General features: G+C 64.0%; 2 protein-coding genes across 2 annotated transcripts; both read right to left on the reverse strand.

Annotated features, from left to right (window-relative positions):
• Nucleotides 1–907: 907 nt before the first annotated feature.
• On the reverse strand, nt 908–3,362 carry LOC121345599 (glutathione S-transferase 2). The gene is made up of 8 exons (XM_041422681.1): nt 3,228–3,362; nt 2,986–3,061; nt 2,553–2,617; nt 2,386–2,467; nt 2,208–2,308; nt 1,912–2,007; nt 1,735–1,845; nt 908–1,072 (listed from the first exon to the last, which is right to left on the reverse strand). The coding sequence occupies exons 1-8, from the start codon at nt 3,261–3,263 to the stop codon at nt 977–979; spliced, it is 663 nt and encodes a 220-aa protein (XP_041278615.1). The 5' UTR covers nt 3,264–3,362; the 3' UTR covers nt 908–976.
• A 217-nt stretch (nt 3,363–3,579) lies between these two features.
• AMPD2 (adenosine monophosphate deaminase 2) lies at nt 3,580–12,954 on the reverse strand. The gene is made up of 19 exons (XM_041422680.1): nt 12,191–12,954; nt 12,113–12,155; nt 10,554–10,684; nt 9,569–9,699; nt 9,209–9,277; nt 8,533–8,644; nt 8,248–8,434; nt 8,022–8,163; nt 7,844–7,933; nt 7,463–7,592; nt 7,166–7,360; nt 6,886–7,017; nt 6,628–6,791; nt 6,421–6,547; nt 6,165–6,328; nt 5,933–6,053; nt 5,686–5,859; nt 5,339–5,449; nt 3,580–4,628 (listed from the first exon to the last, which is right to left on the reverse strand). The coding sequence occupies exons 1-19, from the start codon at nt 12,215–12,217 to the stop codon at nt 4,419–4,421; spliced, it is 2,460 nt and encodes an 819-aa protein (XP_041278614.1). The 5' UTR covers nt 12,218–12,954; the 3' UTR covers nt 3,580–4,418.
• Nucleotides 12,955–13,637: the final 683 nt, after the last annotated feature.

Consider the following 13,637-nt stretch of genomic DNA (forward strand, 5'->3'; position numbering starts at 1 on the left):
TGGGGGGAGGGGAGGGGGAGGGGCGGGGCTTAATGGGACCGGATTCCCCGGGGGTCCTTCTTATCCCGGGGGTCCCTCATATCCCCGGTCTTCCCCTTATCCCGGGGCTCTGCGGCCCCCCCAAGCTCCGTGGGGTCCCCCTTAGCAGAGGGTTCTGTGGCTCCCCCCCTCCCGCACGGAACCCCCTTATCCCGGGGGCTCCGCAACCCCCCAAACCCCGTGGGGTTCCCCGAGTGCCGGCAGATCTGCGTCCCTCCCATCCCCATGGGAACGCCCTTGTCTGGAGGGTTCTGTGACCACCCCGAACCCCATGGGGTTCCCCTTATCCTGGGGGGTCTGCGGCCACCCCAAGTTCTATGGGGGTCCCCATTAACAGGGCGTTCTGTGACCCTCCCCATCCCCGTGGCTTTGTGACCCCCTAAATTTCATGGGGTCCCCCGTCTCGGGGGGGTTCTGTGACACACCCCACCATCCCATGGAAGCACTTTGTTCTGGGGGCACTGCCAGCCCACAGACCCCATGGGTCCCCTTGTTCTGGGGCTCTGCAGCCCCTTAAATTCCATGGCTTCCCCGTTTTCCTTGGGGAAACTTGCAACCCCCCAAACTCCATGGGAACCCCCTTACGCTGGGGGCCATGGGTCCCTCTGTGACCCCCCTCAAGATTTATCGGGGTCCCCCCTCTGAATCCCCTCAGCTGCAGGGGGCTCTCACTATCCTGGGGGGATAGGGACCCCACCTTGCTCCCCGCAGCCTCCCGGGGGGTCCCCCTTACCCCGGGGATGCAGGGGGCCGGCTCCCCCCACCCCGGGACCCAGGAGGGTCCAACATCCCCCAGGGGTTACCCCACAAATGAGGGGTTCCCTCAGCTCCCAGCGCAGCCCCTCGGCAGCTCAGTGCCCCCCACACAGCACAGAGAAGGGGGAGCCCCCCCATGATTTATTGGGGAGTTCTGGGGCGACCTGGGGGGCGCGGCCCTTCACTCCTTGGTGTTGCACCACTTGGCCGTGCGCCAGAAAATCGGAGTTTTCATGAAGCGCCCCGAGCGCATGTAGGCAGAGATCTTGTCCAGGGCCTGGGGGGACAGGGACACGTGGGGACAGTGGAGACATCGGGGGGGGGTGGGCACTGGGGTGTCTGGGACAGGGATGGGGCCACTGGGGCGTCTGGGATGGGGACAGGGACATCGGGGTGTTGGGGACAGGGACATCGGGGTGTTGGGGACAGGGATTGGGACACCACAGGGCCAGGGGGGACACTGGGGTGTCTGGGATGGGGACAGGCACACCGGGGTGTTTGGGACAGGGATGGGGACACTGGGGTGTCTGGGATGGGGACAGGGACACCAGGGTGTCTGGGATGGGGACAGGGACATCAGGGTGTCTGGGGCAGGGATGGGATCACTGGGATGGGGACACAGATGGACCCTGGGGTGTCAGGAATTAGGACAGGGACATTGGAGTGTCAGGAATGAGTGGGAACATTGGGATATCAGGCATGGGGACACCGAGGGTCAGGGCTGGGGTCACAGGGGTGACAGGAATGGGATAGAGACAGAAACACCAGGGATTGAAGGATGAGGCTTGGGATGGGACAAGGGCACAGCACTGAGGTGACAGGGATGGTGACGGGCACAGTGGGGTGGGGGAAGGGGACATCGGGTTGTCAGGGACGGAGATGGGGCCGGGACAGCGCGGTGGCCCCGGGCTGTCCCCGGGCTGTCCCGGCCCCGCTCACCTCGAAGCGCTGCAGGAACTGGGCCAGGTTTCCCTTCAGCTCGGGACACTCGGGCACGAACATGCGCTGCTGGTCCAGCACGTCGTAGGCCAGGAAGTCCACGAAGGTGAGCTGGGGAGGGCCAGGGGGGTCAGACCCACAGGGACTCCCCAAAACCCCCCCGCATCCCCCACCTACCTTCTGCCCCGCAAACCAGGGCCGGGAGCCCAGGAACCGCGACAGCTCCTGCAGCTTCTTGGGCAGCTGCTCCAGGTACGCCGGCTTCAGCTTCTCCTGCACGGGGGGGGTGGGGGGCACAGTTCGGGGGGCTGCTCCCCCCGAGCCCCCCAGAACCCAGGGGCATCACCCCCGAGTGCAGCCAGGCCAGGGATGTGCCCCAGTGCCGGTGCTGGCTCGGCCCCCGTGTCCCACGTGTGGGGACAGCCCCGGGGCTGGGGGGGACCCGTCCCCCGTGACCCCCCCGGGGCACTCACAAAGTCAGGGCTGTAGCAGAGCTGGGCGAAATTCATCCTCAAATCCACCAGCTGGTTTTCCAGCACGTCCACGCGCTGCTTCTCCTCCTCCGTCTCACCACCTGCGGGGTGGGGAGGGGTCAGCCCAGCCCCCGCAAACCCCCGGGACCCCCCCCGGGCGCGGGGACCCCCCACTCACACATGTTGTTCTTGCGGGCGATGTAGTGCAGGATGGCGTTGCTCTGCGTCAGCTTGGTGGAGCCGTCGATGAGGTACGGGAGCTGGGGGTGCCGGGGGGGGTCGGGTCAGCTCCGGAGACCCCCCCCACACCCCCCCCATACCCCCCCCATCCCCTCCACCACCTACGTTGGGGAAGTCGAGCCCCAGTTTTTCCTTCTCGTTGGTCCAGTCGCTCGGGTCATAGTCAGGGGCTGGGGGGGCAGAGAGATTGGGGGGGGGCTCCCCCAGACCCTCTGCCCCACTCGTGGCACTCACAGCAATGGGGGTGCAGGCACTGGGGGTGTGTCGTCCCCCCTCCTCCCCCGCCCCGGGGCAGCCGGTGACCCCTCCCGGGACAGATAAGGGAGAAGGTTGCCTCTGAGAGGGGTCAAGGTCCTTTTATTGGGGGGGGACGGGGCGGGGGGGGGACAAAGGTGACCCCCCCGAGCTGGCAGGAGGGGGTGGGGTAGCAGAAGACGCTGCTAAGGGGGGCGTCCCCCCCTTTCTGACACAGCAGGAACGCGGGGTCTGGGGGCTGGGGCTGGAGGGATTTGGGGGTCACAGCCCTTGCCCCCCTCACCTGGGCCAGGGCGGTACTGGCGCTCCTGGTAGGGGGTCTCCGTGTACTCCAGCAGCAGGCGGATGGCGTGGGCCAGCTGGGGGCACAGCACCCGCTTTTGGCACCCCAAAGCCCCCCGGACCTCCCCCACCCACACCCTGAGACCCCCAGCACCCCCACATCGCTCTGGGACCCCCAGCACCCTCACCCCCACGCCCACCCCCGTCCCCAGCGTGCCACTGTCACCCCTCGGTGCCACTCACCCCACGGATGTCCCAATACCCCAGTGTGACCACCATGGTGACACCTGCTGAGGCTCTGCGAGAACACGGACCGGGACAGACCGGGACAGACCGGGACGGAGCAGGACGGAGCGGGACGGACCGGAACAGGACCCTCCCCTGTCCCCTCCCTCTGGCGTCAGCGGCTGCAGGCAGGGTGCCAGGGCGTCCTGCCAGCGCTGGAACTGCCACCGCCGCTCCGAATCCGCCCCTGACCCTCCCACAGCACCTTGGGGACCCCCAAACCCAAGGCATGAGGGGACACAAACCCCTTCTGTGCCTCAGTTTCCCTCCGGGGCTGCGCTCCCTCCCTCCCCTCACTTCAACTCCAGTGTTTTACTTAAATACTTTTATTTTTCATGCTCGGTTAGGTTTTTTTCCTCAAAACTTTGTTTTTATAGTCGCCATTAGGTTTTCCCAGGAATGCCGGCTCCAGATGCAGATGAGCACACTGGGATGGGAGACTGCAGGGATACAGGGGGTGATGCCCCACCGGGATGGGAGAAGCCTGGTCCAGCCCCATCTGGGCCACAAACACCTCCTGGGAGTGTTGGGGACAGGGACACACGTCACCTGGACCCCTTTCCCTTCATCCCTGAGGTGGTGAGGATGAAACATTACACCATCCCACCCCTTGTCTTCCTCCCTGTGGTGATGAGGATGGAGCATCCCCCACCAGGCACCATCCCCCTGTCCTCTGGGTCACTGTGTCCCCACCGACACCAGAGACCTCAGGTCTGGGTTCCTCTGGTTGTCCCCACGGGGTGGAAGAGCAGGCTGAGAGGGCACCGGGGTTAAAGAGCATCAGGACCCAGGTGGGGCTGGGCTGGGACTCCCACAGTCACCACAGCAGCACCCAGGACCCCCGACTTGTCACTGCATCCTCAGCTTGGGAGGTAAATCCACGACCCCGCTGGCTGTGCCCTCCCCCGTGTCACCTCCTCGTGCCTTCAAGCCCAGCAGGGCCCAAGCCAGCAAGGAGACACCAGTTAAAAACAACAGAAAAAGACAAAAAAACCCACTCATAAAATGACCAAACCAAGATGAAACGGAGAGGACTCAACAAACTCCGTGCCCTGCAGCGGCACCAGGACAGCAGCAGGAGCGGCCCCTTGCCCGGGCAGGAGGCAGCGGGTGGGGAGAGGGCGGCGGAGCCCTGGGGGGCTTGGGGGGTCAGTGGGTGCCGAGGGAGATGGTGAGCACGTCCTCCTCCTGGATGGGCTCCAGCTCCGCGCTCTGCACCGCCTGCGTGATGAGCGTCAGCTCCTGGCACAGCGTCTCGAAGCGGTAGCTGACGCGGATGTCGGGAACGTTGGTGCGGCGGATGTCGTTCCCCTCCGGACCCTCCTTCAGGTAGTTGGGACCCAGCCAGTAGCTCTTCACCTGGGGGGGTGGGACAGGGCCCCGTGGCTGCCCCAGCGCTCCCAGTGCACGTGGAGAGGGAATGGGAATGGGCAAATGGCAATGGGGGAACTGGGAGTGAATGGGAATTTGGGAATGGGGGAATGGGCAACTGGGAGTGAATGGGAAGTGGTGAACTGGGATTGAATGGGAATTGGGAATGGGGGAACTAGGAGGAAATGGGAATTGAGAAGGGGGAACTGGGTGTGAATGGGAATTGGGAATGGGGAACTGGGTGTGAATGGGAATTGGGAATGGGGAACTGGGTGTGAATGGGAATTGGGAATGGGGAACTGGGTGTGAATGGGAATTGGGAATGGGGAACTGGGTGTGAATGGGAATTGGGAATGGGGAACTGGGTGTGAATGGGAATTGGGAATGGGGGAACTGGGAGTGAATGGGAATTGTGTATGGGCAACTGGGTGTGAATGCCATTAGGGATGGGAATGGAGGCAAATGGGAATTGGGAATGGGGGAACTAGGAGGAAATGGGAATTGAGAAGGGGGAACTGGGTGTGAATGGGAATTGGGTATGGGCAACTGGGTGTGAATGCCATTAGGGATGGGAATGGAGGCAAATGGGAATTGGGAAGGGGGCTGGCCAAATGGGGGAATTGGGGAATGGGGAAACGGGGGCAAATGGGAATTAGGAATAGGCAAACTGCAGAATTGGGGATGAGGAATGGCCTCACCTTGTGGGAGAAGCCGCTCATAAGGACGCTGTTGCGGGCCAGCTCACACATGTCGCAGGAGCTGAGCTTCCACACCTGGGTGGCGATGCTGTACTCCTCCATCAGCGGCTCCTGGGGACAGACAGCCCTCAGCCCCCGCCACACAGACCCCACAGGCAGGACGGGGGTCCCCACCTCCTCCCATCCCCTCTACATCACCAGCACCCTCCAGAATCCATCAGTGCTGCCAGTGGCCCCACCTCACCACCAATCCCACCCCACTACTGGCCTCATCCCATCACCCAGCCCGTGCCCACCCCACAGCCCCTCCTGGGGGTCACTGCCTGGTGTCCCCCCCACATGCTCACCTTGGTGAAGTGGAACTGCAGGGGATCATCGGTGGAGAGGGAGACCATGAGCCCCCGCGAGAGGTACTCGGGCAGGGGGTTGCGGTGGTAGCTCAGGAAGAGGCTGTTGTTGCTCAGCGGGGACATGGCGATGCCAATCTGTGCCAGGTAGTACAGGTACTGCAGCACAGGGGCCTGTGGGGCACAGCAGGGTAAGGGGGGGTCCCAACACACTCCCAGCCCCCCCAGGCACCCCGTCCCCACTCACCTTCCGCAGCAACAACCCGTGGGAGATGTTCTCCGAGACCATGAACCCCGACACGAGGTGGTGGATGGGACCAGCCTCACCACAGTGCGGGCGCAGGACGAAGGTGTGGAAGCCCCTCTTCCTGCAAGGGGTGTTTGACAGTCAGCATCACCCTCTGACCTCCCCAGAACCTCCTGAGGGGTGCGGGTTCCAGGCCAGGCATGGGGGAACCGGGGATGTCCCACGTCCTTACCGCCGGAGGTGGTTGAGCACCGTCATGTTGGCATACATGTAGTACAGGTAGTAGGAGTAGGGCGGGTTGTCCTCCTCCACCCAGTTGCCTGGCAAAGGGCTATCCAGGTTAAAGATGTGATGCTCTGGTTTGGATTCATCATCCACGCTGTCAAAGCCATCCACCTGCAGGAGAGACAGCCCCAGGGTGGGATGCCAGCCCTCGCTCCAGCTGGGTTTGGGCTGGGGTGTCCCCAGGAGGAGGATGCAGCACTCACGTGTTCCAGGAAGAGGTGCAGCTCTGGGTGCTGGGCAGGGTGGATCGTGGCCTCGTAGAGTGGCAGGAAGATATTCTCCAGCATCTCCTGGAAGTTGGCCAGCTGCTTCTTCGTCCGGTAGATGTCACTGCAGGGAATGGACCCCACTGAGAGCTGGCTTTCCCCCCTCCCCACCCAACTGAGGGGTCCTGCACCCCCTTTACTCACAAGAGCCGGGGCACCTGCACGAGCCAGCGGACGTTGTTGGAGTGGACGCGGTGGCTGACGGCCCAGCGGGCCAGCTTGTCCCACTCATCCCGGGAGCGGCCGTAGATCGACAGACGCAGCTCCGCGTTCTGGTACTTGCTCTCCTCCAGGTCTGCCATCACCTCCTGATGGGAAGGGACAAGTGACAACTGTCACTGCTGGGCCACCAGGAAGGGGACAGGGGTTGCACCGCCACCAAGAGGAGGGGAGGTGGCGCACCTTGATGATGTGGGCAAAGTACTTCCCCGAGACGCGGTTGTCTGTCTTGATGAAGATCTCCCGCAGGATGGACTCCCCGATGGGGTTGTACTTGGCGTTGAACTTGTCAAAGCGGTGGAAGGTGTTCCGGTCCTGATCGTGGGACAGGTGTGACTGAGAGTCCTCATCACCCACCCCAACACCCACCAACCCGGGAAAATCCCCTGGAGAAGATCCTGCCTCCCAGCCAAGGATGGGCTGGGGGCTCTGCTCATCCCCAGGGTTTGGGAGCCTCCCATACCGCATGGACATCCAGGGTGTCCACGCTCAGGTCGTAGGCTGTGAGGTTCATTGTCTCAAACACCTCCTTGAGCGTCTGCTCCTTCCCCTTCTCCACATGGACAATTTCATCCAGGTGCTTCTTCATTGCCCGCTTGATGAAGCGCAAGAGATGCTTCTGGTTCATGCAGGATGAGGCATGGATGTGGGTGTCCACCTGCACCAGGAAGGTGATGCTCAGCGCTGAGACCCTCCAAGAGCTCCCCAGTCAAGCCAGGAACCCCCCAGGACCCGGGACTAGCTCAGGATCCCCAGGTACCTTGCGGATGTTGTAGAAGTCGCGGTGAGGCACCTTCTTCTGGGCTGCCAACTCCTTCATCTCATTGAGCAGCACATGCATCTGGAACTTGTTGCTCAGGTACTGCAGCCGGCGGTAGCAGAAGGATTTGCTGCCCAAAACAGGGAAGACTAGCTCAGTTTGGGGGTGAGGAAGCAGAACATCCAGCCCCAAAGGGCTGGTGCCCACACAGATATGGGAACACGGACTCTTGGTCACAGGTGAGGGTGGATGTGGGAGCTGCACCAGCATCGTGTCCCAGAGTCACTGCCATGTTCCTGGGGCTACCCCTGGGGTCCTGTCACTCCCCCATCATGGGATCCCCCCCAGGGTGGGACCCTCCCATGGGACCCTTCCCCTTACATGGGCCCATTGATGATCAAAGCCATGAGGAAATTCATGTCGGCGATAAACTCCTGCAGGTCGGGGTATGGCAGGTCCAGCTCCGTGCTCCTGGCGGGGGACACATGTGGGAGTCACACAGCCCCTCCAAAAAACTCCTCACCCCAATGAGTAGGACCTTCCCCCTCACAAAACTCACTTGTCAGTGATGTCCTGCTTGGTGTAGACATGCACGACACCATCCACCATCTTCAGCCCGAAGCCCAGGTCTGCCGGCATGTTCTGGGGATCCCACATCTCATAGGGGTGCTGCTCAGCAAACGGGGGGTGCACGGGGGCATCTGCAGTCAGGAGACACCCAACATCACCCCAAAAGCTCCTGCAGCAGCCCAGCTCAGCACTGAGACCCCCCACAGCGTGCTCACCGGCAGCCACGGGGGTCTCGGGCACCTCCTCGTAGCCGCGGGTCTCCAGGGGCTTCTCGGAGAGCTCCTGCAGGTAGCGGGCCGTGGTCTTGCAGAAGCTCTGGAGGGACAGTCCCATGTACTTCTCCCGCACAAACAGCGCCTTCACCACGCTCTTGGCCGCATCCAGCAGGTCAGTGAAGGGCACCTGGAGAGGGGACACCAAACAAAAAACCACCCCCCAAGGTGGGGTTGGCAGCCTGGAGACCCTTGCCTGGTTTCCAGGGGGGTCAGGGGGAGGCTCACCCCACATTTCTCCTCCCCAGAGATGGTGACCCGCTGGAATTCTCGCTCCAGCAGTGCCTCCCGCTCCTTGGGGACATGGTCCACCAGGCTGTCGTTCTGCTCCTTGAAGAGCCTGTGGGGACAGACGTGGCCAGTGGGACAATGACAGGTCTGCCCCACTGCTCCCATGTACGCCAACGGCAGCATGAGCCCCACCCCAGGGACCGTGTCCAGCCCTGGGGTGGCAGGATGGTGACGCTGTCCCCAGGGATGCCACCACGAGGTTGTGGCAGCCGTGCCACCTGTGTCCTCTTTGGCGGTGGCATTGTCCCCCTTCCCAAAACACATCCCTCAGCCTTGATGGGCACAATGAAAAGTGGGGGGAGGAGAAAGGGCACAAAGAACAAAAAAACTCACGACAGAGACAGCTCCCAAGCGGAGACAGGAGGGAGGGGGACACACACCGTCAGACCCCCCATCCAGGGGAAGACAGGGCCAGGACAGGGGTCCTGTGCCAGCAGCAGAGCTGGGACCCCCAGCTCACCCAACCCCCCTCCCCAGGTGCATTCAGTGTCAGTAAGAGTGGCTGGGAGGGACCTCTTGGCTCCATGCTTGGGTGTGCTGGGTCAGAGCGGGGCCAGCTGGGTCCCCGATCCCCCCCGTGGCCCCGGCCGGTGACACCGAGCCGGACACTCACTGTAAGTCCGCAGCACTGTCAATTTTCAGGAAGTCCTGTTTGGCTCTGAGCAAAATGTCGGGCTCAAGTCTGGGGACAAGGAGGCGGCGGTGGAGGGGGGGGACAGCCGGGGGGACGAGGGGGAGAGAAATGGGGGGGCCGGGGAGAGAAAACACCCCGTTAATGCCAAAACAACAGAAACCAGACAGAAACCAGCCAAAAACTCACTGCAAAGGGGACACCAAGTGCGACACCCACGGGAGAGGGCACACAGAGCTGGCACAGAGACAGCCTCTTGGGGCAGGGAGGTGGCCTGGCCCCATGCAGGGCTCCCTTCCAGCGATTTGGGGTGGGACATACCGGGGAACCCCCCAGGCTTACTTGACATCCTGGCTGATCTGGCGCTCCAGGCGCTGGCGCCGCTCCTCCAGCTGCTCGATGGGGCTCTCCTCGGGGAACTCGTAGGGAGCCGTGCGCATCTCGTTCTCGGCCAGCGAGCGGCAAAACAGCTCCTGCCAGAGCAGCCCTGCTGTGAGCTGTGCCCAGAGCACCCTGAGCTGTGCCCAGAGCAGCCATGAGCTGTACCCAGAGCAGCCCTGAGCTGTGCCCAGAGCAGCCCTGAGCTGTGCCCAGAGCACCCTGAGCTGAGCCCAGAGCAGCCCTGAGCTGTGCCCAGAGCAGCCCTGAGCTGTGCCCAGAGCAGCCCTGCCATGAGCTGTACCCAGAGCAGCCCTGAGCTGAGCCCAGAGCACCCTGAGCTGTGCCCAGAGCACCCTGAGCTGTGCCCAGAGCAGCCCTGCCATGAGCTGTGCCCAAAGCAGTCCTGACATGAGCTGTGCCCAGAGTACCCTGAGCTGTGCCCAGAACACCCTGAGCTGTGCCCAAAGCAGTCCTGCCATGAGCTGTGTCCAGAGCAGCCCTGATCTGTGCCCAGAGCAGCCCTGCCATGAGCTGTGCTCAGAGTACTCTGAGCTGTGCCCAGAACACCCTGAGCTGTACCCAGAGCAGACCTGCGATGAGTTGTACCCAGAGCAGCCCTGAGCTGTGCCCAGAGCAGCCCTGTGCTGTGCCCAGAGTACCCTGAGCTGTGCCCAGAGCAGCCCTGCCATGAGCTGTGCCCAGAGCAGCCCTGCCATGAGTTGTACCCAGAGCAGACCTGGGTGCAGCCTCAGCCCTGCCATGAACCTCAACCCCTGGCTTGGCAGAGAAAGGCTCACAGGGGTTCCCACACTCAGAGCTGAAGAACTGGGAAGGGAGGAGGGTTTGGGGAGGATAGGAGGGGAGGAAAGATCGAGGGGAGACCCCCCCACTCCCCCAACACATGCTCACCCTCCTAGGCCTGCCAAACTCTGTGCCCCAGACCCACCTCAGCAATCTCCTTGTATTTGCCATCCATGGACGTGCGCAGATCCACTGGGAAATGCTTCAGGCTATGGGGGGTTCCGGGCAGGGACCAGGCTGACTGCAGGGGTCGGGCCCCTGGCCCCCCCCGCAGCTCTGCAGGGAGTGGGACAACCTCAGCTGGGGGGTCTGGACCCCCACCTGGGCAGGAAGGGGTTAATTGGCCCCTCCACAGCCCCCCCCCACCATGGAACTGGAATGCTCTTCCCAATGGGGATGATAGGGAAACCGAGGCAGCTGAAGGGCAAGAGGGCCACCCCTCTCTAATCCCCCTGGGGCACTGGGAGGGCTGCTGGCTCCACTGGGGGCTGTAGAAGCCAACAGTGACTGAGGGGCTCAGGGCTGGGCTGCAAGACCCCCATGGCATGGGGGCCACAACTCTGGGGTCCCTGCCAGTGCTGCCTCACTGCCCCCCCATCCCATCCTTCCCAGCACAGCGGGGCACACCCCCACACTGGGGGCAGGCCTCCAAACCCACCCCATTGCCCCACACCCCCTGCTCCCACCAGCACTGGGGCCATGGGGCTGGGGGATGCCCAGTGCCACCCCAATGCCAACACCCTCCTCTGCACCCCCCAACCCACCACACACCTGCCGGGGGGCACTGGAAATCGGGTCCAACTGGTTAAACTGGGTCCACCAGTAAGAGCCCCTCCACCCAGCACAGCCTGGGGGAAGATCCAGGTCCCCTGACCCTCAAACAGGAGCTTCCAGGAACCCCATTTGCTCCCTGCATCACCCCAGTGGGAATGGGGGGGCTGGGCTGTGTCACCCCGGGCAGGGATGGCACTGGTGTCATCTGATGTGCTGGTGGTGTCTCATCTGGGGCACAGTGAGACCCAGGGTGCCCTGTGCCCCCGGGATATATCCTGTGCTGCCCACGTGTGACAGGTGGTGGCCCTGGTGGCACTCCGAGATCCCCCCCAACGCGGGTGCCAGACAGATGACAACCCCAAGGCGCCACCTCGCCCACCTCGTACCACCATGCAGGACACCCTGTGCCACCCACCCAGGACAAATGTGGGTCACAAGAGCCAGGGGCAGCCCCCGTAATGCCCCTGGACCCCCCAGAAATACCAGCCAGGTGACAACCCCGAAGTGCCACCTCACCCCGGTGATGTCACCACACTCACCCTGTGTCAGCACCATTTGCCATCCACCCAGAACACACGTGTGCCACCCACGTGTGGGAACAGCCCCAGTGACACCCTGAGACCCTCTCTCAACAGTGCCAGCCGGGTGCCAACCACAAAGCGCCACCTCGCCCACCCAGTGCCACCGCCACCCCGTGCCAGCAGCCCCCCACGTGCCCGAGGTCTCCCCCGCGGAGCCCCCCCTAAACCGGGTCCGCCCCCCCGCCCCGCATCCCAGCGCTCCCCCTCTTCCTCCTCCCCCTCCTCTTCCTCCGCTCTCACCAAAGTGATCCCCCCTCCTCGCAGCATCGCGCCCCCCGCGCTGGGGTGGCCTGGCTGTCCCCGTGGCTGTCCCCTCGGGGGGTGGGGGGTATTGGGGGGGGGGTCTCACCTGCGGGGCTGGGGGTCTGCAGGCTACCCCGCTTCTTGAAGGACCACTTGGCCGGGGGGGCAGAGGATTCTTGAAGGAACACTTGGCCGGGGGGGCAGAGGACATGGCGGCTCCAGGGGGGCCGGGGAGGAGCGGAGGGGCTGATGCTGGCGGTGATGGTGGTGATGATGGTGATGATGGTGATGGGGGCGGGGGGTGACGGGGGGCGCCCGGGGGACTCTTACGGCGGCGGGGCCGCAGCGGCCGCTCCCTCCCCTGGTTGATGATTGATGCAGGAACCCGGGAATGGACCAAAGTCCCCGGCGGGGCCCGGCCGGAAACCGGCACGAGGAAGAGGATGGGGCGGGCGGAGGATGTGGCGAGGAGGAGGAGGAGGAGGAAGGAGGTGGCTGCGGCGCTGGAGGGTGGGGGGGAGCAAGACCCGGGATGGAGCTGTGAGCTGCGGGGGAGCGGGGCTGTGACAGCCCCGGGCCAGCCGTGACCCCCCTCACGGACAGCCCTGTACCCCCCCGGACAAACGTGACACCCCCGGAGGAGCGCCCTGTGCCCCTGTGGGGTCAGCTGTGACACACCGGGACAGACGTGTAACCCCCCGGGCCGGACAGCCCTGCGTTCCCCGGGACAGCCGGGACAGCCACTCCCGCCGGCTCTGTACCTCTGTGGGACCCCCGGGACACCCCCAAGCCCCTCCTCGGGGACAGTCGTTACCCCCCGGTTCAGCCCTAACGTTCCCCCCGAGCGGGCATCGTACCCCCGCGAGAGATGGGACTGGATCCCCCCAAAGTGACAGCGATGCTTCCAAAATAGAGTAACCCCCCTCCCCCCGAGGTGGACGTTATGCCCCCCCAGTATGGACACTGCCCACCCCCCGACAGGCATTGCTCCCCAAAAAGACAGGGTGTTGTTCTTCCCCATCCAGAGACTGCCCCATCCCAGTGGGAATCCGTGTGCCCCCCCAACGGGCACCGTCACCCCCGGGATGGGCACCCCAACACAGACAGTCACCACCCCCCCGTTAAACACTGTACCCCCAAAGGCACCGGGCACCTCCCAAATCAGCCAGTACCCCCCAAAACGGGGCATCGCCTCCATCCACACCCCCAGCCCAGATACGTACCGCACCCCAAAAGAAGGACTGGCACTCTGCAGCACGCCCCTGCTCACACCCTGCTGGGGCTGCCCTGAGCCCCCCCAAGGAATGTCCCCAAGGATGCCCCCCCAAGTCCCCCAGCTCACAGGGGTGTCACCTGTGCCCCTTGCCTCGGTCCCCGCGTGTCCCTACCTGGGCCGGGGCTCCCGGTGCCGGGGTGGCTCCGGGTGGCTGTCGGGCTGTGTCCCCTCCGAGCGCCCCGAGTGTCCCCTAAGCTGCCAGCGGCGCGGGGGGGTATTTTTAGCCGCTGTTAGAGCGGAGGGAATGTCACCCACCCCCCTCTGTGCCCCCCACCCCTTGTCGAGGGGGTGAGGAGACAGCGAGGTGACACCACCCACCAGGGCCACCGCTGTGCCGGGCTGGGAGGGCACAACA

Source organism: Onychostruthus taczanowskii, unplaced genomic scaffold (assembly GCF_017590055.1).
Source record: "Onychostruthus taczanowskii isolate IOZ18803 unplaced genomic scaffold, ASM1759005v1 scaffold74, whole genome shotgun sequence".
Lineage (NCBI taxonomy): Eukaryota > Metazoa > Chordata > Aves > Passeriformes > Passeridae > Onychostruthus > Onychostruthus taczanowskii.